At 39.6% G+C, this 22,898-nt stretch overlaps 1 protein-coding gene across 8 annotated transcripts in view; it reads left to right on the top strand.

The window, feature by feature from the left end:
* The window catches only part of Dock10 (dedicator of cytokinesis 10), a 263,483-nt gene that overhangs the window by 41,148 nt on the left and 199,437 nt on the right, over window positions 1-22,898 (top strand). For 4 of the 8 annotated variants that reach the window (XM_052192765.1, XM_052192768.1, XM_052192766.1 and 1 more), the window contains exon 1: window positions 7,397-7,610. The exons of 3 other annotated variants lie outside the window; for them this stretch is intronic. In XM_052192765.1, coding sequence (XP_052048725.1) covers window positions 7,449-7,610 — 162 coding nt within the window. In that variant the 5' untranslated portion in view covers window positions 7,397-7,448. Of the gene's footprint in view, window positions 1-7,396; window positions 7,611-22,898 lie in introns of those variants that run through there. One more of the 8 variants, XM_052192767.1, reaches the window with a different exon arrangement.

Below are 22,898 nucleotides of genomic sequence, written 5' to 3' on the forward strand. Positions count from 1 at the left end.
AAGGAAGAAGGAAAGGGAAGAACTCTTCGAACAAAAATATGGAAAGAAAACAGGTTCTAGGTTACTATTGAAGTCCTTGAGATGAAGTAGGCATGGAAGAAGCAAGTTGACACTTTAGGGAGAATCACACTGGCGCTCATTGTTCCCACCTTTGAGTTAAAAAGTTCCCTGTGCCTTCTTAGACATTCAATTCAGATTCTGTGTGAAAGGACTTATGCCATGGAGATAGATATGGATGACAATACTTCATAATCCCCACCCTTGGAAAACAGCCAAATACTGTGAATTGGTTTTACTTGACTTGGAACTAAAATCTATTTTCTTTTATCCTTTTTGAGTATGTTCCTCCTTTGGGTCAATTTTGCTTGGGAAGAGCTGTGTCTCTGAGAACTCTAAACAAGAAGCCCAGTACAGTCAAGAGACTGATGATGGTGGTGGAGACAGTGGTACCAGTGATAATGTTATCTTTATGCTTCTACTGATTGTCTTCTTCAAATAAAACTTGATTTTGTTCCCCTGTTAAAGATCTGCTATAGCTTAAATAAGCAGATGAGTTTTCTGACTCTCTGCCTTGGTCTCTAGGTCTTTCCCATTTTTTTCCCATCCCCAAATCAGCAGAGTATACCACATAGGGGTAGAAGGATGGGGACACAAAGTCTGGGAGAGAATTGAGCTCAGTTAACATATATGTTGTCTTAGGGTTTCCATTACTGTGAACAGACACCATAACCAAGGCAACTCTTATAAGGACAGCATCTAATTGGGGCTGGCTTACAGGTTCAGAAGTTCAGTCCATTATCAAGGTGGGAGCATGGCAGTGTCCAGGCAGGCATAGTGCAGGAAGATCTGAGAGTTCTATATCTTTATCTGAAGGTTCCTAGGAGAAGACTGACTCCCACGTGGTTAGGTAGAGAGTCTCATTTCCCACCCCGACAGTGACACACTTCTTCCAGTCAAGCCATACTTACTCCAACAAGGGCACACCTCCTAATAGTGCCACTCCCTGGGCCAAGTATATTCAAACCACCACATATGTCATCATATATGTCACATAACATAGCAATTGTCATTGTCTCTGAAGACAAGTAACCGATGCCCTATGTATTTGTGGCATGAACAACCTGTTAGCAGAATCCCCAGTATATCCCAGGATATGTTGGTGTTTTCCATCTTCTCAGTTCATTAGAAGGGAAAAGGATTACATAGCATTCCAGCCAAATTTTCACTTCCCAAATATGTGCATTGGTAGCCATGTTGGATGGATGACTGAAATTATTCCTGCTAGAGAAAGTCTCTCATGAAAAACACATTTCCCAAACTTCTCTTATCAAATTCGTTGCATTTAAAGTTACCTAAATCCCCATAAAATGTGACTTAAACCAACCATTACCTCAACCATTTTCTAAGACTGGTAACTTTTCTCTGCACTGGTGACACAAGAAATTTCACAGTATTCTATGAGGTAGAAATGAGCTTGAATAGGGGTCTTTTCCAGGGTTACTTCCCTGATACGGTGCCTCACACCCAAGGAGAGTCTAGTATAAAACCTGTCCTTGGAAGACAAAAGTTAAGAGTTGTTATGTTTAACATTCAGAATTGCTCATTAGATGAGATTCTGAAGCCAGGTGGCAAAATTAAGATTGTAGTCTGCCACTCACTATGACTGCACATATATGCGCCATTTAGCTTCTCTGTGCCTTAATTTCCTCAGTTGCCAAAAGGGGGAGGGGGTGATTGTTGCACTCTCCTGTAGGTAGGGACATAAATAAACCAGTGCATATAAAATCAGAGTTGTGCTGAGCACACAGTAGTGCTTTGTATAGCTGTTCTTTCTTGGTGCACCTACCACTTTATCATACGCAGAGGAACCACTGCAAGATAAGTACAGGATATATAGCCAGCCACATAAGCACAGCCTTAGCTTTTACAGAAACATAATTTGATCTTAAAGCAACCAGAAATTTACAGCTTGTGTGTTGAAACCAGACAATACAGTACAGTTGTGTGGGTTGACACATAGGGCTGTTAGACAAGGTCTATCAAGGAGGGCTTCTGAGAGGCAGTATCATCTCCATGCTGAACTCGGAAGCTAAGGAAGGAGGTGGGCAAGGAACATCACTTTGATCTCTCAACAACTGCTCTGTGCCAGACTCTGTTTCAGTTATATCAGTTAAATTAGTTGCAGTAGTTACACTAATATACTCAGCTGTAAAGGATGCATGCTCATTTTACACTGGCTACACTAAGATTCAGAGGAGATAGTCAAGTTCCTACACTTCTGAGGCCCGTGAAGCCTTTAATTCAGCTGAACTCTGAGGCTGAGACCCCTGTGTACTTGCCCCCTGTGTTTATCATCAAGACAAGAATCTCTTACACTGAACCCATACTGCTTCGACATACTGAGTCTATGTATTATCCATTTTTCTATGAGTTAACTATATCTATGGCAAGCTCTCCAAAGTTGGGGTACCTGGCTATGGGGACAGAATGACATGGGAGAGTCCCTCTTTATTTGGTCATATTGACAAACCTGAGCTCTTAGAGTAGCCAGCCTATCAGATGAAGACTTGATTCAAAGACATGTGAACCAGACTTACAGGCAGGCAAGATCCTGCCCGTGCCAAATCCCAAACATGGGGGTTTCTGTGAGGTACCAACACATGGATGCCAGGTGTTGTGGAAGAAGTTTCTTCCTTCTGAAAGAATTGTCATGGGCTCCTGGTGGGCTGGGCATTGAATGCAAGGGACGGTCCTCTACTTGATTTCTCTTGTTCTTTTGCCTACTTCCTCCAGCTGGGAGCCATTCCTGGACCCCATGTGTCACACTTTCCTGCTGAACCCATGAGACTCTGCAACTCCCCAATCTCTCACTTTTAGTTACTGGTTAATCTGATCACATTCACTTTTCATCTTACAGTGATGCACAGATTCTCCTCTACGGAAGGAGCCCAACTTCCCCTTCTACACTACTCCATGACATCTTCACCTGGAGTGGGGAAGGAGGAAGATGATAAATGTGCTTTCTCTTCTGCTGTCAGAGATCTGGGCCTGCACATTTCACTTACAGGGAAGCTGAGCTCTGCTGGGCCAAGGACATATCACACACACACACACACAAACATGCACACATACACACATACATATAAACACACACAGATACATACAAACACAAACACATACAAACATGCACACATACACACACAAACACATACAAACACACACACAAGCACACACACATACACACAAACACATACACACAAACACACATACACCGACAAACACACACACACATACACACACGCACACACATACACACTCACAATAAAAATATTGTTGTGGCTCTAGAGACTGAAATTGCCTTCTCATCTGTATAGTTGCCTTCCTTCGCTGTCTTCTGTGGAACCTTTATTTTGTGTACATAAAGATAGAAACAGAGAAACCTCAGTGTCTCCTCCTATTGTCAGGACATCTGTCTTAAGGGATTAGGGCTTCTCTGTTATGATCTCACTTAACCTTTAGCCCCTCTCTGTAAATGCTAAATACTCTCTCTCGAAATGTGGCCATGAGGTGGGAAATCCAATGGCATCATGGGAATTAGCTGCTACTACAGTTCAGTCCAACAACAGAAATCTGGGCATTCCCATGTATTTATTATTTATGAGAAAGTTCTACTCAGAACTTATTACAGTCTTAAAATGGTGACCTCAAGCTAACATTGAGGAATAATTTAGGGCATGTCACTAGGATGTCTAGAAAACACAAAAGCTCATCTCTGTTCCTACCACAAAACGTTCAGTGATCATCCTGGCTTAATAATATATTTACATCCTACAGAGATGGCAGAAGACCTCCAGACACCAGCTGAAGGTCAACATTCTCTCTCAGGAGGAGACACAGAAGCACTAAATGCTTGAGGAGGCAAAGAACCCAGGCTTCACCCTCACCCTGTCCAACTACAATCCAATCCAGGATTTATTCAGATACGTGGCAAGACAGATGAGCTATATAGATTTAAACATACAACTCTTACATAATTTAACAAAGCTGGAAAGCTAGAATACTTTCAGTTGACATTATTTATTTAAATTAAATGTGTTTCCTTTCCCATTAAAGAAAACAAGACCTTTGGATATACTACCCTAGTGGTAGAAATAGCTGCTCCTACACTTAAGGAACTTTTAAGCCAAAAAGTCTTAGACAGCTACTCTAAAAACTCCCTTCACTTAGCAAGATGAGCAGTTCCCAGCCAATGGGCAGTCTTCTGAGTCAAGAGCAGGCACCTGTGGTGTGACAGACTATTTGGGAAGTGATTTCTTATCCCTGTTCCTTAATTCCCCGTCCTCTTCCTCCTCCTCCTCCTCTTCCTTCTTCTCTACCTTTATTTTTGCCCACCCTCATTTTACTTCTTACAGCATCTTTCTGCCTAGCATACAGAACCCTAACAATTACATCTTCTTCTGTCTTCCTTTTGTTTCCCTTGAAAAGGCAGGATAATTCAAATTCATTTTGCATGATTTTCTCAAGCTTATTTTTTCCCCCACTATGTGTTGGCTTGAGACTTTGTAAATGCTGGATGGACTGATACACACACAGTATGTATTTAACAACTCAAAGTCTTGTTCCCAACACCTTGGAAGGTTTAGCAATGCACATTGTTAGTGGCACTATCCCTTCATATTAGAAAATAAAGTTAAACGTATCGCCTATTGAGTTTACATTTAGTCAGTGTCTAATGAAATCGTGAAATCATGTCCACTTGGAAGAAGGCTATAGATGAAAGTGAAGGGAAGTCTCCATAAGTTATTTACTGGTTAGGTCATCTTTGAAGCCAAATTAATGATTTTCATGAAAAGCAAGTAGACTCCGGATGGAGAGTAGACAGCTCATTTTAAAATAGTTCCTTTCTGCCCGTGTTCTTGCCATGTTGATATGAGGGACTGCTATTTTGAACAGATTTCTGTCTTCTCCCCTAATCAGACCAACCCCTTGCAGCCATATAAGCCCATTTACTCTTACAGCTTAGCCCATTTCTTACCACTTTGCTGTTGAACATATCAGACCCTCACCTCCCATCTTGTTCTTAATCCACTGCATAACTATTTTATACTCTGGATTTGAAAGGAAGTCATCCTTGGGCATTCTCTTACAATAGAGATTTAGAGTAAGAAAGAAAGAATGAGGGAAGGAGAAAGGAAGAAGGGTGGAAGGGTAGCAGGAGCCCTTCCCTAGCAGTCCATCAATTAATAGGGGCAGATTCCTTAGAGCCAAAGAGAGGATCGATGCAAACAGGCTTCTAATAGCTAGAAAGCATCCCGTGTATTTCCCTAAAGGCTGTGCCATCTGCCAAAATATCAGACTCCAAAAGCCACCCCAGAGTGTTAGACTTAAAGAGAGGTGGTTCAGAAGCTGAAGTGTGCCTTTGAGCCCCTGGAGTGTTTGTGTGTGTGTGTGTGTGTGTGTGTGTGTGTGTGTGTGTGTGTGTGTGTGTGAGAGAGAGAGAGAGAGAGAGAGAGAGAGAGAGAGAGAGAGAGAGAGAGAGAGAGAGAGACTGAGCTAGGAGTCTTCCTCTCCATTTTCCTGCTAGAGCTGGAGGTCTGCAGGTGTGTCTGGTTAGCCATGTGCTCATGAGCAGGTGATTGTAACCCAGGTAAAGGACTGGAGAGAGTTCTGCTCTAAGATTGGGACTAGGTGGCTGGTGGTCAGCCTCATTCATCCATCCAGAGCAGGAAGGAATGTTCATATTTCACAGGGAACATGCACAAACATAGACTCAAACTTGGCACTTGTCTATTCAATAGACGTGTACCAGATGAGCTAAGCTGTGGCCTCTTGTCAGTAAATGCCCCAGTCCTTTGGAGTGAAATGGTTCAGATTAGAGCACAGTTATGGCTGACAGAGGTGCAGAGGATGTTAAGGACTTGCCAGAACTCTTAGCATGTTGGGTTTTTTTTTTCTTCTTTCTCTGGCAGCACTAAAATATGTTTTCTCAAAACAGAATGAGATGAAAACTATTGGCAGGCAGAACTTCTTAAAAGAGGAGTGGGGAAAGAAACATGTTTTATTTCTTTGGCAGACACACTGATTAAAACAGTCCTGTGTTGTGACAGATTAATGCCTAATTGAGCAGTTTTTGCTATATGCTTCTGTGATAGGGACGTGACTGTGGCTGGGCCAGCCACACCTTACAGAAGAATACCTTGCCTAAACCGCATATAGCAGCAGCACACTGTACACAAGGAGCCCCAAAACTAAATAGAAGATTTTTTTTTATTTAAGTCTCTGAGAGCTGGACTGAAAGAATTAGCTTGGCAGGAAGATCCTAACATTGAAAATCCTCCGGGATTTCAGGCTTTCCTTGTTTGTAAGCAAAATCCATTTTCCATGAGATATTTTTAGCTCATATATCCCCTGCTGCCCTATTCTCTCTCAGTATACCATTAGATCTTGAGGCCATTCCAGATGGGTCACGTGATTTCTAAGTATCCCTCTTTGGTTGCCTCCTAAGTGACTAGTCTTCCAGAAGGCAGGGAATACTAGACACTTAACTACCAAAGATCTCAAGTGTGTTTCTGCAAAGCTTCAGTTCTTATTGATAGGATGTTAAAATGTTTTCCAGCTGTTTTTAAGAGGTCAGCCTGGCAGAGTGCACCAAGTGACCTCGGATAGAGAGAGATTTTTTTTCAGCCCTGTAAACCGCCTATGTAAATATAAAAATGTATTAAGCTGCAGAACTGTGTGTGTGGGAACAGAACAACTACACCATTGAGAAGAAATCACGGAGAACACTGGCATCTCTCACATGGACTGTTATCGCATGCATACTTTTTGATAAACCGTCTTGATTCAGGATACTCTACATTTCTGATACTGCTCACTTTTCTGGAATGTATGCAAAGTAAAACAGCAACAGTTTAATGAGGTAACCAGAAAAACTTTCTTCAGTGTTTACATGTTTTAAAACTACTGACAGTCAATACACTGCACATTTGCCTTGGGAGAAAAAAATGTCAGCATGAAGTTCGATTTCCAGTTGTTTAATTTGAAGAATGATTTATGGTGTGTGTGTGTGTGGCAGGGGTGAGTGTGTGTGTGTGTGCGCGCGTATGCACATGAATGCATATGAGTAGGAAAGGTTTATTTACTCAAAGCTCAGAATCCAAGACAGTCATTGTCATAAACAGAAACCACACTTTCAAACTGCACTGAGAAGCCTTTGCTGGATGAATCGCCCTGATGTTGTTGAGTGTGTTCGGTTTCCGTGGATCAAATCTTTCCCATCTCTGCATCCAAGCTATTTGGCCGTGATCAGATGATCAGAGCTCGAGGAAGTGATTGGAGGGTGAGCTGGCTGCAGCTGCCGTGTAGGCTCGTTCTCGGGGACAAGGAGCCACTGTTTTACAAACATCACATCAACATAGAAGTTATTCTGTAGGCTCCAGGATGCAGCGATGGGCTGCACTCCCAGTATTGTTCTGCTCCAAGCTTTCCGCTCTGTGGTCCAGAGGAGCTGTCCACACATTTGCAGAAGACGCCAGGAGGAACCGTCCCATGAAATCGTGCCTCTCGAAACTGACGACGAAATGCTGAGCAGACCCAGAACCCTCATCATGGTACTGTATTATTAGCAAACAGCCTCTCTTCATTGAACTGTTATTACAGAGATAGGTGCTACATTTGGGGAGGTTTGGGTGTTTGGCTTTGGATCAAGATATGTGTGACCTCAAGTTTTCTACCTTGTTGTGACTGTTTGGAGGGGGGGGGCACAAAAATCTCTCAGAAGCATTGCTAACATTCAGAGAGCTGATTTTCTTTCTCTTAGATCTATCCTGTAAATATGTGGTGTGCATCTGAGAAAGTCTCTGCTTCCTAGCATTTGTGTGTTGTTAACTCTGCAGCATGGGGGAAAAATAGAACAGAAAAAAAATTGACATTTTATTTCACTGAATTCTGCTGTGTAAGTCCTAGCTTGGAAGCAGAGAGCCCAGGATGTGAGTCTCTTTATATTATCATCTATAAACAACCACAGGAGTTAGACCTCTAACTTCAAGCTCTCTGGGATTGTTTTTCTGTCCTTTTTCTGACTCTGAAAAGGAAATGCTTTTTCAAAATGCTTAGTTAACTTTGGCACAGAATCAGAGTCATGTATTGGGAATTTTGTGGAATGCGTGGTGCTTTTTATTAGAAAGTTTTTCCTGCCAACAGTCAAATTATATAATTTTTTTTAAATTTGTGCTTTTATCGTAGCTAGTGTTACTCCTCTGTGCCTGTGTTTGAGTAGCAAAGATTAAGTCCGGAGTCTCTCCTTGCTTTAAGATTCGGGGAAGAGATCGTGTTAGTCATTGAAATACCCCATCCAGCTATAAGTTGTGGGCTGAACTTTCCAAAATTGGAGATGTGTTGAAGTCAGGGTACTTTCAGCAAATCGACTTTTCTCTTCTCTCTTAGATTTCAGTGCTTAAGGATATAGTAAATAATGAATGGAAAAAAATACCTGTTGCACTAAGAGTTCTTTATCAAAAGTCATTTGGCCCTGAATGTGCCTCTGAGTGACAGGTGACCACAAGGTGACATTGTTCTCCAACACCTTGACAAGTCAAAGTTTGAGTTTTCACAAAGCAATATTGCTCTTGAATTTAGGGTTGTGATTATCTCTGTCTTCAGGGAAGCACGAAAATAACATTCATTAGCTCTATAAAACTTAAAAGGACTTGAGATTGATTAAAGGTCAAAAACTTCCTGTTTTCTAATTCTTATTAAGAGTATAACATTCACAGATTATAGACATGTATTTGTGTATTTTTTGTAGGCCAATAGTTTTTCAGTTTAGATTATAATTTTTTCCAAAATAAATAAATTAGGTATCTTAAATTATTAAATACTAATTAACTAATTTCCAAGTTTCCTTTTGATTTATATAGTTCTTTTATTGGCATTAAATAGAATATCATGGACTGAGATAATCTTTACATTTTGAATTTACATCATTTCATACTTTTTCCTAAAAATAGCTTTTTGATCTCTCCGTCTCTGTCTCCTCTCTCTCTCTCTCTCTCTCTGTGTGTGTGCGTGTGCGTGTGCGTGTGCGTGTGTGTGTGTGTGTGTGTGTGTGTGTGTGTGTGTTTGGGGTTGTAAATGAATAATTTATCATGGTTTTTGCTTCAGTGACTTTAGAACATATTAAAAGTCCTAAACTCTAAAGTCTGAAAGCAAAAAGAATTTAACATGTCTTCATAACATACAATATATTTGAAAATCTAAAAGAAAGAATTTTGCAATTTTTCACCACAAAGAAATGACAGATGTGTGAGGAACTAAATACACTTGCCCTGACCTGAACATGATGACATGGTGTAATGAATACATAGATTAAAATATCACATGGCACCCCATAAGTGTGTACAATAATGTGACAATTGGAAAGTTTAACAAGATAAATCAGATATTCGGATGACTGGATGCCTTGTTTACATCCTGGAATGGCTAAGTGTCATCATTACAGGCCACAAGGCCCACTGATTCCAAAAGCCACTCTGCTTTCAGCCTTCTTTGTCTTAATGAAAATAAACTCTTGGACCAAGAAGAGTATCCTATGCTCGTGCAAAGTCTTGAAAATGTCCTCCAAGGTGACTTCAGAATTCACATGCATAGCACAGTGAAGAAAAACCTCCAAAATCTCTGCCCTAACTGCAAAGTGTAAAGATGATGGTACATTTGGGGGCCCCTTTCTTCTGGATGTGTTGTGTTAGGTTATTTAGTGAATGAATGTGTTAAGAAGAACATGGCCCACATTCTAAGATAGTACTTTAGCATTTTTTGCTTGCTTCTATTCCATGTGGAAGGCTCTATGCATGTAGATCCTTCCCCTGTGGCCTCTAGTAATTTTCTATGAGAAGAGCTAGAGGGGGTCTCTGGTTTCAGCAAGCAATTCTGAATGCCAATAAAGGGACAACCTGGGTACCACTATGAAGAGCATGGCGTGAGTTTGAAAGATGAGAATCTAACCTCTCCACCGAGATCCCCTTCAACCTGGTGGATCTGAATGGCAGCTCATGGATTTGAGAGTCTCTAGAAGACTCTAGGGCTACAGTAAAGCAAAACTGGGAGCAGTGAGAAGATTAGTAGACAGAAATCTATGGCAGTGCTCCAGATAAAATCCAGGATGATTTTCACAGGTTTGTGAGAAGTGTTTGGATTCTAGACACATTTCAGAACAAGTTGGGTTTGCTATGAGTTATTTGCCCAACATGGGGGAAAAGAGCAATCTGGGTTTACTGTGCACATCTCTTTAAAGGGTTTATTTTTATGAATAATTTGCCTACATGTATCTCTACCATGTTCATGCTTGGTGCCCAGAGAAGGCATGCAATCTCATGGGACTGGATGACTGGGGGTTGTGAGCCACTAAATGTAACTCTTGGAAACTGATCACAAGTCCTCTGCAAGAGCTGAAAGTGCTTTTAAATGCTGAGAGATCTCTCTCAGGCCTCTGCTGTTGAGTTTTGATGTGTACCTTCACAACCAAGGTATCCTTCAGTAGAAAAGTGTCTGAGAACAGGAGCTCAGGAGGAAGATTCTAAGTCTATTATAGATGTGCTGAGTTCTCAGTGCCTTATAGATCTATGCTGGCAAAGTCAAGTAGGAAGCTAGATATGTGACTCTGGAGTTTTAAGGAAATTCATAATGAGGAGTAAAGTGTGGCCCAATGTAAATACCAATGAATGATTGATGAATGGGCAAATGATTTAATAATGTCCTGTATTATTTATAATGTGTAAGTCCATTTCACAACTAAGCACACATTATCTTCTAGCCTGTCTCAGGCCATACTTATAATTTATACACACACACACACACACACACACACACACACATATATATATATATGGGTATATGCTTATGTATAAGTATACACACATGCATACACACACACATATATTGTATATGTAGTATATAGGATATATGCAGGAATTAACTCTATTTTTTTATTTGCTTCAGTGGTACATAGATCTATGCCTTTTATAGACAAGAATTGAGTAAAGATCTGTGGATTGACATTTTTGAGCAGTTAACACCAAGGTGAAAAGCTTGGTGAACTTTTAATCATTAATGAAATTGTACAGGAGTAAATTAAGGTAGGGGATACACTCAAAGGTTATCTGTTAATATCTTGCAAGTATGGTCTTGCCACTCAGGACTTGAATACAGATTTTTATGTGGAAGTACTTGATTTTTGTTGTTCTAGCCTTGTGCAGAAATCAGCTTAGGACTTTCGTGATTGTGCTTGGATGTGTGGTCCAAAAGAAGAGCTTTGCTTAGCATGAAAGTGAACTATTTAGTCCTTTTGGCATTTATTAGGGACACATAAGTCCAAACAGCTGAGACTATTAAAATTCAATGAAGATGAACTGGCAAAAAAATAAATGAAGACATTCCTCCCTTCAAAATTTTAAATTGCCCACTATGCAGAAACTTTTCTGATGGGAGAAATTACAGAAATATGTGTCTTGGTTGAAATATGGTATGGAGTCAGAATTCAAATTTGGCTTTCATTCTTTAGGACATTTTGTTTTTATTTTTCTTCTTTTTCTTTTCTTTTCCTTTCCTTTCCTTTCTTTTCTTTCTCTCTCTTTTTTGAGACAGTCTTTCTCAACTTCCTGAAACTTATTGATTATGCTAGGCTGGTGGGCTAGCAATCCTCAGTCATCTGCCTTCCTCTCCCTATCCAGTGCCAGGACCTCAGGTGTGTATCACCATAGCCTGAGCTTTTATGTGTAGTCCAGAGCCTAAACTCAGGTCTTCATGCAGTGCAAGAAGCACTTTACCAACTAAGCTATTTCCTCAGTCATGCAAAATATTTAATTATTTTTTCTTATTCTGCTTATAGCATGTTTTGATAAAGCTTACAGACACCTAATTTAGTGTATGTAGATCTATTTTCCGGTTAATTCCTGTAATTTCTTATGCCATATAGTCATTGCTAACCCCATAGGTTTTCTTCATTTTTACATCCTTTTTCTTTACATGATTCAATAAAGAATCCATTGACACAAGAGGAGACTTTGGAAGCAAGGATCAGGCAGCCTTCTGTCTGTGTCTATCTATACAGTGAATCCTCACATAACAGATTCACAAATCTGGAAAGTGAAACATTTTAAAAATCCACTAACATTTTGAGATGATTCTGAAACAATAGAAGACATAAAATTTAAGTTTAGGCATGACAAAAATATCGTGTATGCATAAAATCAAAATGGCTTTAATTTTACTTCTGCTCAAAGATCAAGAGATATGACAATAGTCTAAATGTGTGGTAAGTCTGGGCAGTGAAATAATTGCCAGGATTAACTTATCATCTTGGGGGACTTTTAGTTACAATTGGCACCCCAAGACATGTATCATAAACAACCCTCTGATACTGGATAGTTTTCTGCATCCAATGCCTTTGTGAACTATAGATTGCTCATATCAAATTCTATCTTTAGCTCACAGACCATGAAACAGGAATGCTTCTCACATTTTTAAGATGGCATAAAATTGAGGGATGAAACCAAACATTAGGATGAGGAAAGAGGAAAGAGAAAAGGCTGGAGGATTACAGAGAAGATGGATAGTGTACTAAATTTTAAACACTATACAATCTTTCAATACTATAGTGACAGAAAAGTTTGATGACCCTTGTCTGGTAAATGACAAGGCTTCAACGTAAGGGAATCTTTTGTCCTTAATTTTGATTTCTGTAGTATATTCTATTATTCAATTGATCCAAAGAAACTTGGATTTTCTTCTGGGTGTCTGTTGTTTACCTGAGTGTCTAAGAGCTAATGTGATTGAGTAGTGACTTCTAGATTTGGAAGAACAAAGGTCTGGTTTAATGAAAACCCAGATGACCTGGACATTCTAGATCATGTCTATGTTTTACATAGAGGGAGGTGTCTGTCTTGCCCTTTGGAGCACCAAAATATTTGCCTTATAGAATGGCACCATACAACAATTAGAACAGGTTGGTTGCTTTTCTTAGCACAGTGACAAAATACATATAAAAGCAATTTAAGTGAGAAGGGATTTTTTTTTTTTTTTGGCATATAGTTCTAGGAGACATCCATCCATCCGAGCGGAGAAAGTATAGAAGTGTTCATGGTGACATAAACATATGGCAGAGACTTTTCACACTGCAAAGAAGGATCTAGAAGTAGAGTGAGCAAGAATGGAACTAGGGTGGGGCTATAACCTTCAAAGGTCTGGCCCTCCTTACCCACTTCCTCCAACAAAGTACCACATCTTAGATACTCCTTAGCCTTTAAGATAGCACCATAGGCTGGGCAACTAAAGTGTTGAGCTTGTGGGAGACATTTCAGAGTAAACTGTAGCAGTGTTATATATACAGTGGTGGAAAACTGCAAGCGTGCAGGCTCCCTTAGCCTATGAGAAATCCTCTATAATCTGCTACCCACTGGGTATCTCAGGCAGCAAGACAAGGAGCCCATTCGCATTAGGAATTAAGGTGTTTCTTCCATATCCATACTCAGAGGATGCTATGGAGCGTGTGTCCCCAAACCAGAGGGCAAGGAGTGTGCTGGCTCTGCTTGGCTTGCTCTTCCCTCTGCATTTGTATCTCTTTTCAACGTGTAAGCACAAGAATCCTCGCTTCTTGCTCAAGTCCTTGAAACATCAGCATGAAAAGCAAGATGAAGGAAGGAATGAATTATTTATAAAAATAATATTGCATGTTCCTAACTCGTATGTTTACATATATGCTTAGTGAACAAAATAAGAACCAAAAAGGTGTCTGATATGGACACTACTTCAGAGGGACAAAAAAAAAATCTTTATATCTCTCTACTAAATAGTCTACATTTACTGAGGGATTCTTCATATTCTTTGTCCAGTTGCATATTTGTTGAATGGCACTATGAGGTTGAAGCTTTTAAGGTCTCTAAATCCCACTAATGTTCTGCCACCACTTTAGTGAGAATGGATTTGAATATACTGACTTAAGACTCCCTCAGGAAGGGAATCCCATGCAAATAATGGAAACTGAGTTTAAATGGTGTGCAATGATAGTATAACACAAAGCCTTAAAGCCCAGTGAATATTTGGCAGTAATCTTTGCCTGTGAACTCATTTTCAACTGAATCATGAAGCCACAGAAAAGAGACAAATGTTTTGAGTGTCTTCTGTGGAGAGAATTAGTTGAATATTCTTGGAGCTTAGTAATTAACAGCACAAATCTTTTAGGAAAAGGCTTACAGAACTCAAATAACATGGTATCTACTTGTCCTATTGATAGTGCATCATTATAGTTTTCTAAGTTGTACCAATTTGAAAACGATAAGAAACAAAAATATTAAAATTAAAACTCATAATATAATAAATAAAGGCAGAAAGTCATAGATGTTATGAGAGATGTGGTAACCAGTCACATAAATCAAAATCAATGCATAGATTCAACTATATAGATAGATGTAGGAATATGTAAATAAGTGTGAGGGGCTGTGTAAACTATTCTAACTTAGTGATACAATGCTTTGGAAGAAGCCATTGTGTAAACATTGTAAAAATTATATTACCCAGTAAAAATATTTTGTTATATGTCTAGAAAAAGGATGAATTCAAATTGTAGATAATTAAAACAAAACCTTTAAAATTTGAAATATAATTAAATATAATTTTTAAATGTGACATGTTTGTTTTCAGTATTTCTTTGCTGTGTGGAAGAGTTTATTTAGCTCATTCTTCAACTCTAGGATTCAATATGACCCTAATCCTAAACACTGATCTTATGAAATAGTAGTGTTATAACCGAGAAATTGAAAAAAAAAAGTAGTGAGACAGTTGAAAAGTCAGATGTGTCTTCTGCAAGTCAAATATGAATGTAGCCATTTGTGTTGTTTCTTCAATGATGTTTTCCTAAAAAGTCAATTCATTCTCTCAGGTTTGGAGCTGATTAGCTTAGTTAAAAGACTACAGTTTAGGATTGTTGAAATTCCTAATATAGTTGGAATCTGTAATTTTTTCCAAATACCTGAGTGTTACAGATTGGTCCTGAGTTTATGGTACTACCTGGAGGTGGTGGGCCTTTAAGAATTGATGCCTACTGGAAGGAGGTAAAGTCAGTAACATTCATCCTTGGGTGCAATGTTGGGAATCCAGCCTTTTCTCATGCTTTGTTTTGCCTCTTAAGTGGCAGAAGATAAGCAGCCTCCTTTAGGATGTACTGCCCCATGCTGTACCCTGCTGTTACAGGTTCAAATGGAATGAATGAATGAATGAATGAATGAATGAATCACAAACTGAAGTGTCAAAAACTGAAACAAAATGAGCCTTTCCTCCTAAGCTGATTATCTCAGGTTATTTTGTCATAGCAATGGAAAGCTGACTGATCCACTTCACTTTGAAATATTTATTTTTCATTTCATTTTAAAAGGTGTATTCACTATGGATGTGGTGAATGTGTCACTGATGGTTTAAAGGTCAGGCATCTAGTACAGAACTAGACAGAGCAGAAGACTAAGAGGGAACATCACAGCTTTCTTTGGGCACAGGTAATGGTGATCTGGCTGCTCCAGCTCCTAACAGTATGCAGTTAGGAGGCTGAGACAGCCCAAATGGATGTAAGGTCATAATCCTGATTGCTACTTCTGTGAGAGCTGTGCTTTTACCTTAGTGCTCCAGCCTTTGTGCATCCAGCCACATCCAGGGAGGTAGCAATAGTTTAGAGACCCAGAGAATGAAAAGATGCTATGAAGACAGAGAACACTCTCAGCTATGACAGGGCCTGAGAAACTGCCATGTGCTGTTACCAGTTTTCACAGAACTTCCTGAGTTAAGAGTCAGAGTGCTTTGATTCTCTTACCAAGCCACTTGCTGATTGTATAAGCCCTGGGTCAATTATTTTAATGATTTTTGCTGTATTTCCTCATCTGTAAAATGGGACTAATGTAAATACCCATCTATATCTGTTTCCTATCAATGCTGCTATCAAATACTACAATGTAGTATGTAATTACACTGTTGCTCTCTCCAGACACACCAGAAGAGGGCATCAGATACCATTACAGATGGTTGTGAGCTACCATGTTGTTGCTGGGAATTGAACTCAGGACCCACAATGTAGTTTTAAGCAGCACATGTATTGTCTTACAGTTGAAACAACACATTTATTATCTCATATCTCTGAAGCAGAAACCTGATACAGATCTCATTTAGTGGAAATTGATAAAGCTTCCCTTCATCCTGAAGGTTTCAGGAAAGAACTGATTCCTAGTCTTTTCCAGTTTTAAGAAGCCTTCCACATTCATTGGGTTGTGTGGTAGTTTGAATGAGAATGGCTTCCATATGAGACTTATAATTGAATGAATACTTGGGCCCTCCTTAGTAGGACTATTTGGGAAAGATTAGAAGGTGTGGCTTTGTTGGAGGAGGTGTATCATTGGAGTGGGCATTGAGATTCCAAATAACCACACCATTACCACTTAGCACTCCCTGCCTGTGTGTGTGTGTGTGTGTTGTGTTGTGTTGTAGTTGTTTTCTTAACTTGTAAGCTTTCAGCTTTCCAAGCCAGTAGGAAAGCATCTTTATATGGTTCTGCCTCTGACGCCCCTGCTTCCCTGGGGACCCTGTAATTATCTCAGTAATCAAGGCTTTCTTCATCTATAGATCGGTAACCATATCTGCCCCTATAGTCTTAATTCCTTCCTGTCTTGTAACAGATATATTGCTAACTTCCTGAGATTTGAATGTACACATGCTCAAAGGAACTATAATTCTGTCTGCCATACTATCTCAGGAGGTTATTACAAAGACTCAATGGGTAAACACAAGCAGCATGTCTATAATAAATTCCTGGTGATGAGAAAAGCCTGGTAAATTTTAGTTACTTTGATGTTTTTTACTGTCTTGATAAAACACATTTACAAATTCCATTTACTTTAGGTTATTTTAGGGCAAAATTGGATTGTTAAAAATAAATTTAATTTGTGTTTCATGGAATATGAAAAGATGGGAAGGCAAGCTTCGATTTTTTTATCATAGCACTTTAATATTTATTCAATAGAATATTTACAGGAAAAGACTATTTAAAGAACATACAAGGTTGAGTTTCACTTATATGTTATCCACCACATGCTTGTTTTTTTTTTTTTAATTCAACTATTTCTTTGTGTGCTTTTAAATCACTTATGGAAGTTGTGGAAAGAATAGGTTTGGTTTTTTTGTTTGTTTGTTTGTTTTTTTTTTAGTTTTCAAATTATACAAAATTTAGAAATAATAAGGACCAAAGGTGTAATTGTAAGAAATGTCTAAAACTGGGAGATGAGGGGATGGAACAATGGGAAAAGTGTCCCCAGCACAAGCATGGTGAGCTGAGTGTGGACCCCAGCATCCTTATAAAAGGCTGGGCCTGGTGGCACACATATACAGTCCCAATGCTGGTAACTCTCAGGGGCTTGCTGGCTAAGCATCCTAGTCATAACAGTGAACTCTGATTTCAGCAAGACATCCTCTTTCTAAAGATAAAGTGGAAAGTGAGAAAGGAACACTCCCAGTGCCAGCTTCTCACTGCCACACACACACACACACAAGCATCCTAGGTACATTTATACCTTTAGCACATTTCTATGTTAATTCTAAGTTATGCTCACAAACCTTTGCTTGATATTTAGAGTTCTTAAAATTTACAAGTAAAAGAGTAATTCCCCATACATTGTTTTTGAATTTTTAAACATTTTCCAACAATTAGATAGATTTTCAACTGTTAATGTTTAGTTGCCTAAAATGAAGCAAAATTAAAACAAGTTCACATATCCAATTAACCAAAGTGCACTTTCACCACAGAGATTTTTTGCTGCTGCATTAGACCATGCAGGCCCAGAAGACAGTGAACTTGTCCAAAGCTAGATACCTCAGAAGCATTTGTTGAGCTACTGTTGATCTCAGGGCAGTGCTTACAACCACCCTGCTGCACTACCAAGGTACCAAGCCTTGTGTATGGTCTACAGCTAAGCCTGGCTTACCTCTTGTCTCCTTGTGAGTGTTCATTTCTTTAGCTAAAACAAAAACTAGATGCAACCACAACAACAGCAAAAATCGGCCATTTTGTATCCTTAAATTATGTAGAAAGGACATAAAGAAGGCATGGGTCAATTGCTAATCTGAGGGTTTATGGTGAATTAAAAATGTATCATTCTTCTCTTGTCCCTATAATATTCTCCTAAAGTGGATAATTGGCAGCATCACCAAGTTGGCAAATGGTCTATATCAAAATAGATAGAAATGAAATGATGTCCAGGCTAGTAGTAGAGGCCGAAGCATCCTATGTAGCCATTGGCTAGCATGTACTGGCCACTTTCCTTGTTTCTAGCAGCCCGGGCAGCATTGCACCTTCTTTCCAGCTAGGGTGTAATCATACCCACAACTCCCCTACAGCCTGGCCATACCCACTAATTTAACTTTTCTATCTCCTTTTTCATTTTCAGTCTGCATCTGTTCATTGTTTTGTCTTGCAATTGCCTACCTCTAATGTCTCAGGCCTTGTTGCTGTATTGGACCGTGTAGGTTCATCGGGTGGTAAACTTCTACAAAGCCATGCCTCTTGGGAGGATTTCAATTGCTTTGGAACTCAGCACAGTGCTGGAAGCCCCGCTGCCAACACTGCAGAACCCAGTGTAAGCCATACCTGCCTTCTGGAGGTGCACAAGGGTATGCCGTTCTCTAGCCTACAGCCCAGGACTACACAATGCCTGAGGCTTTTCTTTCTTTTTTTTTTTTTCTTAAATATTTTTATTTTCTATATTCTTTGTTTACATTCCAAATGACTTCCCCTTTCTCAGATCCCCCCTCCCCATATGTCCCATAAACCTTCTTCTCTCCATCCATTCTCCAATCACCTCCCTCCTTTTTCTCTGTCCTTATATTCCCCTCCAATGCTAGATCAATCCTTTCCAAGATCAGGACCCTCTCCATACTTCTTCACGTGAGTCATTTGTTATGCAATTTGTGCCTTGGGTATTCAGGGCTTCTGGGCTAATTAATATCCACTTAGCAGAGATTGCATTCCATGTGTATTCTTTTGTGACTGGGTTTCCTCACTTAGGATGATATTTTCCAGATCAAACCATTTGCCTAAAAGTTTTGTGAATTCATTGTTTCTAATTGCTGAGTAGTATTCCATTGTGTAAATATACCACATTTTCTGTATCCATTCCTCCTTTGATGGACATCTGGGTTCTTTCCAGCTTCTGGCTATTATAAATAAGGCTGCTATGAACATAATGGAGCATGTGTCATTACTGCATGCCAGGGAATCCTTTGGGTATATGCCCAGGAGAGGTATAGCAGGGTCCTCCGGAAGTGTCATGTCCAGTTTTCTGAGGAACCGCCAGACTGATTTCCAAAGTGGTTGTACCGTCTTACAGCCCTACCAACAGTGGAGGAGTGTTCCTCTTTCTCCACATCCTCGCCAACACCTGCTGTCTCCTGAGTTTTTGACCTTAGCCATTCTGACTGGTGTAAGGTGAAATCTCAGGGTTGTTTTGATTTGCATTTCCCTAATGACTAATGATGCTGAGCACTTCTTAAGGTGCCTCTCGGCCATCTGAATTACTTCAGGTGAAAATTCTTTGTTTAGATCTGCACCCCATTTTTTAATAGGGCAAAAATTTTCCAATGAAGACTATATAGAATAGCAAAAATGTTAAAAATTTGAGATTGAGATTCCATGTCACCTTGCTAAAAAATAAAGTTCAAGATCAAGGAGCTAAATTGGTATGTTTGTGGTTTTGTAACATTTGGTGCCAAGAATTAGGATGTATGGTCAGTTATGAAAATCAAGAGACTCACTTTTTTTGTTAGTGCTAGTCCTCACCCTTCAGCTCAGAGATGGTGGGCTCAAGTTCCAGAGTTCCTGCATAATTTCAACTTGAACAACATAAATACTAGCTACAGAGTGCCACAGTAATAATAATTTCAGGAACGAGCAAATAAGAACCAGTTTCTGATTATCTGAGGAATAGATCCATTTGAGGGGATGAAAGCCAATTCTGCCTTTCTGTACACAAAATACTCCTGCTCCAAGTTAGTCTCTTGACTTTTCCTCAAGGACTAAATAAAAGAAAAGGCATTGAAATTAAGCAGTGGAGTTAAATACCAATGACAGCTGTAAACAATGACTAGTTCCAGCAGACAACAGTCAGGATCCATGGGGCCCAGGACAGACATGATGAAGGGCTTAAAAGGGAAATTACTCCTTGGTCATTTCTTCATGCTAACTGCCTACAGACACTCCTTGGTTATTTCTTCATGCTAACTGCCTACAGATGTCTGTTTGGGGAACTGACATGTAACTCTGTGGCCTTATGGAACACGGAATCTCAAAGTTCTGGGACAGAAACTAGATGGTCTAATACCATGGCCATCTTGCTTGCTGCTTAGAAAATAGGGTACTCTAAGCTCACTCCCTGAGTTCTCTGAACCTCTGTGTCTTGAATTGAGACACAAAAATGACTCCTCATAGTGCTGCGTTAATTAAGATGTCCAGGGTGAAAATACTCCCAGTACACTGTCTAGATTGCCTAGCACTGCCCTTGGTTATGCTCAAAAAATGTGAATATGCACTGTGCCCAGGACTATAGAAATTAAGATAATGACCTCTCTAGGTTGAAGCATGATCTGGATGTTATTTTGGGGTAGTTCTCAGGAGACATTTTAGCATGCCACATCCCACTGTTTAAGAAACTAGAATGTTAAGCTAGAAACTTATTAAGTAAGCAAGTTGTCCAAAAAAAGAACTCACTTGGTGAAAATGGCAGCTGTCTTAGTTGGAGTTTCTATTACTGTTACAAAACACCATGGCAAAAAGGCAAATTGGGAAGGAAAGGGTTTATTGGGATTAAACTTCCATATCTCTGTTCATCATCAAAGAAGTCAGGATAGGAACTCAAATGGGGCAGGAGCCTAGAAGCAGGAGCTGAAGCAGACAGAGGCCATGGAGGAGTGCTGCTTACTGGCTTACCCCTTGTGGCTTACCCAGCCTGCTTTCTTAAGCCATGACCACAAGCCCAGGGATGGCACCACGCATTATGGGCTGGATGTTATTTGGGGATGGTTCTCAGAAGACATTGTAGCATGTCATTTCCCACGGTTTAAGAAACTAAAATGTTAAGTTAGACTCTCAATAAGTAAATGAGTTATCCAAAGGAGAACTCCCACATCAATCTCTAATTAAGAAAATGCCTTGCTGCTGGATCTTATGACGGAGTTTTCTCAATTGAGTTTCCCTCCTTGAAGATAACTAGTTTGTGGGTCAAGTTGACTTAAAACCAACCAGCACACCAGTAAACCAAATTATGGTCTCCAACAGGAATCAAATTTAAGAAATCAGGCAAAGGCAGAGCTCTGGAACAAGGAGGTATGAGGATCAGGAAGAGACCTGCTGAGCAAGGAGGAGGCACACTAAGGTATAATGCCACAGGGCCCACAGTCATTAAAGTTTTCTGTCACAAGACTCGCTTTAAACAAAATGTGCCCTAGGAGCACTCCAAGACAATATGACATTTCCATCCATATTGTTCTCCCACTCTTTCTTTTCAGTTCTTTAACATAACAGTATTTTCATGGTGACTGCCATCTTTTGTTAAAATGTTACTCATGCCTTTAAAGACTCTTAAGTTCTGAGGTGAGCTTGTATCCATCCCTTTCTTTCATTTGGTTCAGAAAGTTAAGTGAAAGATGTCAAATCTGTGAATAGCAGCAGTACTGTTGTTACAGGAACTGGAGATGATTGTTTTGAACTGTGAGCATATGAACCAATAGGATATCTTGGAGTATTAATTTTGGGGGAAAAATGGTAAATAAAACATTATCATCAAACATCTCATTTTGTACCATGAAAGAATTACAAGATATGCATGTGTTCATAACAAGACAATAAAAATGTCTAGAATCCCCCCAACGTTCACCATCAAATGCCCATATACAGACGTTCTTAGGGAAAGAGCTGTTTGCTACAGCTCTGATTAAAATTAATACTCATCATCAAGACATTACATGACTGCCTTAATGGTGAAGATGGACAGAAGAATCAGGTTCATAGAATGATTATCACTGAGCAAACCCAGAAGTATTAAAAAAAAAAATCTGTTACCACCTTCTAGAGGCTGCCTGTTCCTCTGTACAACTAATATTTCTAAATCTTTCTGGACAAGAGCAAAGAGCCCAATTTCAATTTGAGAAGAGAGAGAAATACAGAGCTAGCAGTGGGCATTGCCTTCAGTTCACAGAAGATGCCTGCTTCTGCACAGCCCTTCACTGTAGTCAGGAAAGTTCCCTTGACTTTCCCTTTCTGCATCTGCTTTAAGTATGACGTTTAGTTACAAGTATGACTGCAGCTATTTTGCAGTCAAACATTCAAGCCTTGTTCATCCTTTCAATCTCTTGGCCTAATTTATACCCAAATGCATGGCCATAATATTCTCATATGTACACTTTGAATCTTTCAGCCTAATTTGTATCCAAATACACGGCCTTAATAGTCTCACATGTGTGCCGTGTAGCTCCATGTGGATTCCCCTGCCGTGTCTCATACATTTCCTGGTGATGATATTTTCAAGTGGTGTCACATGCACACAGGAAAAGCCGTCTGCTCCCTTTGTTAGCTAGCGCCAGCCCTTCCCTGCCTTCATTTGTCTGTGCTGAGATTAATATTTTTTGCGTGTTGTTATGATTGTTATGAAAGGTTCAACTACCTATATTTCTTACAAATTATAAAATACTACATGTGGCTTATTTTAGTTAGAAATGATACTGACTGAACTGTTCTTGGTTGTCTTCTGTTTGATGATTTTTTTTTTCCACCTACTTGGTTTCTGAGAAAAGGCTGCCTTGTACACACAAAATCAAAATCA

This window comes from Apodemus sylvaticus, chromosome 9 (assembly GCF_947179515.1).
Source record: "Apodemus sylvaticus chromosome 9, mApoSyl1.1, whole genome shotgun sequence".
Taxonomy (NCBI): Eukaryota; Metazoa; Chordata; class Mammalia; order Rodentia; family Muridae; genus Apodemus; species Apodemus sylvaticus.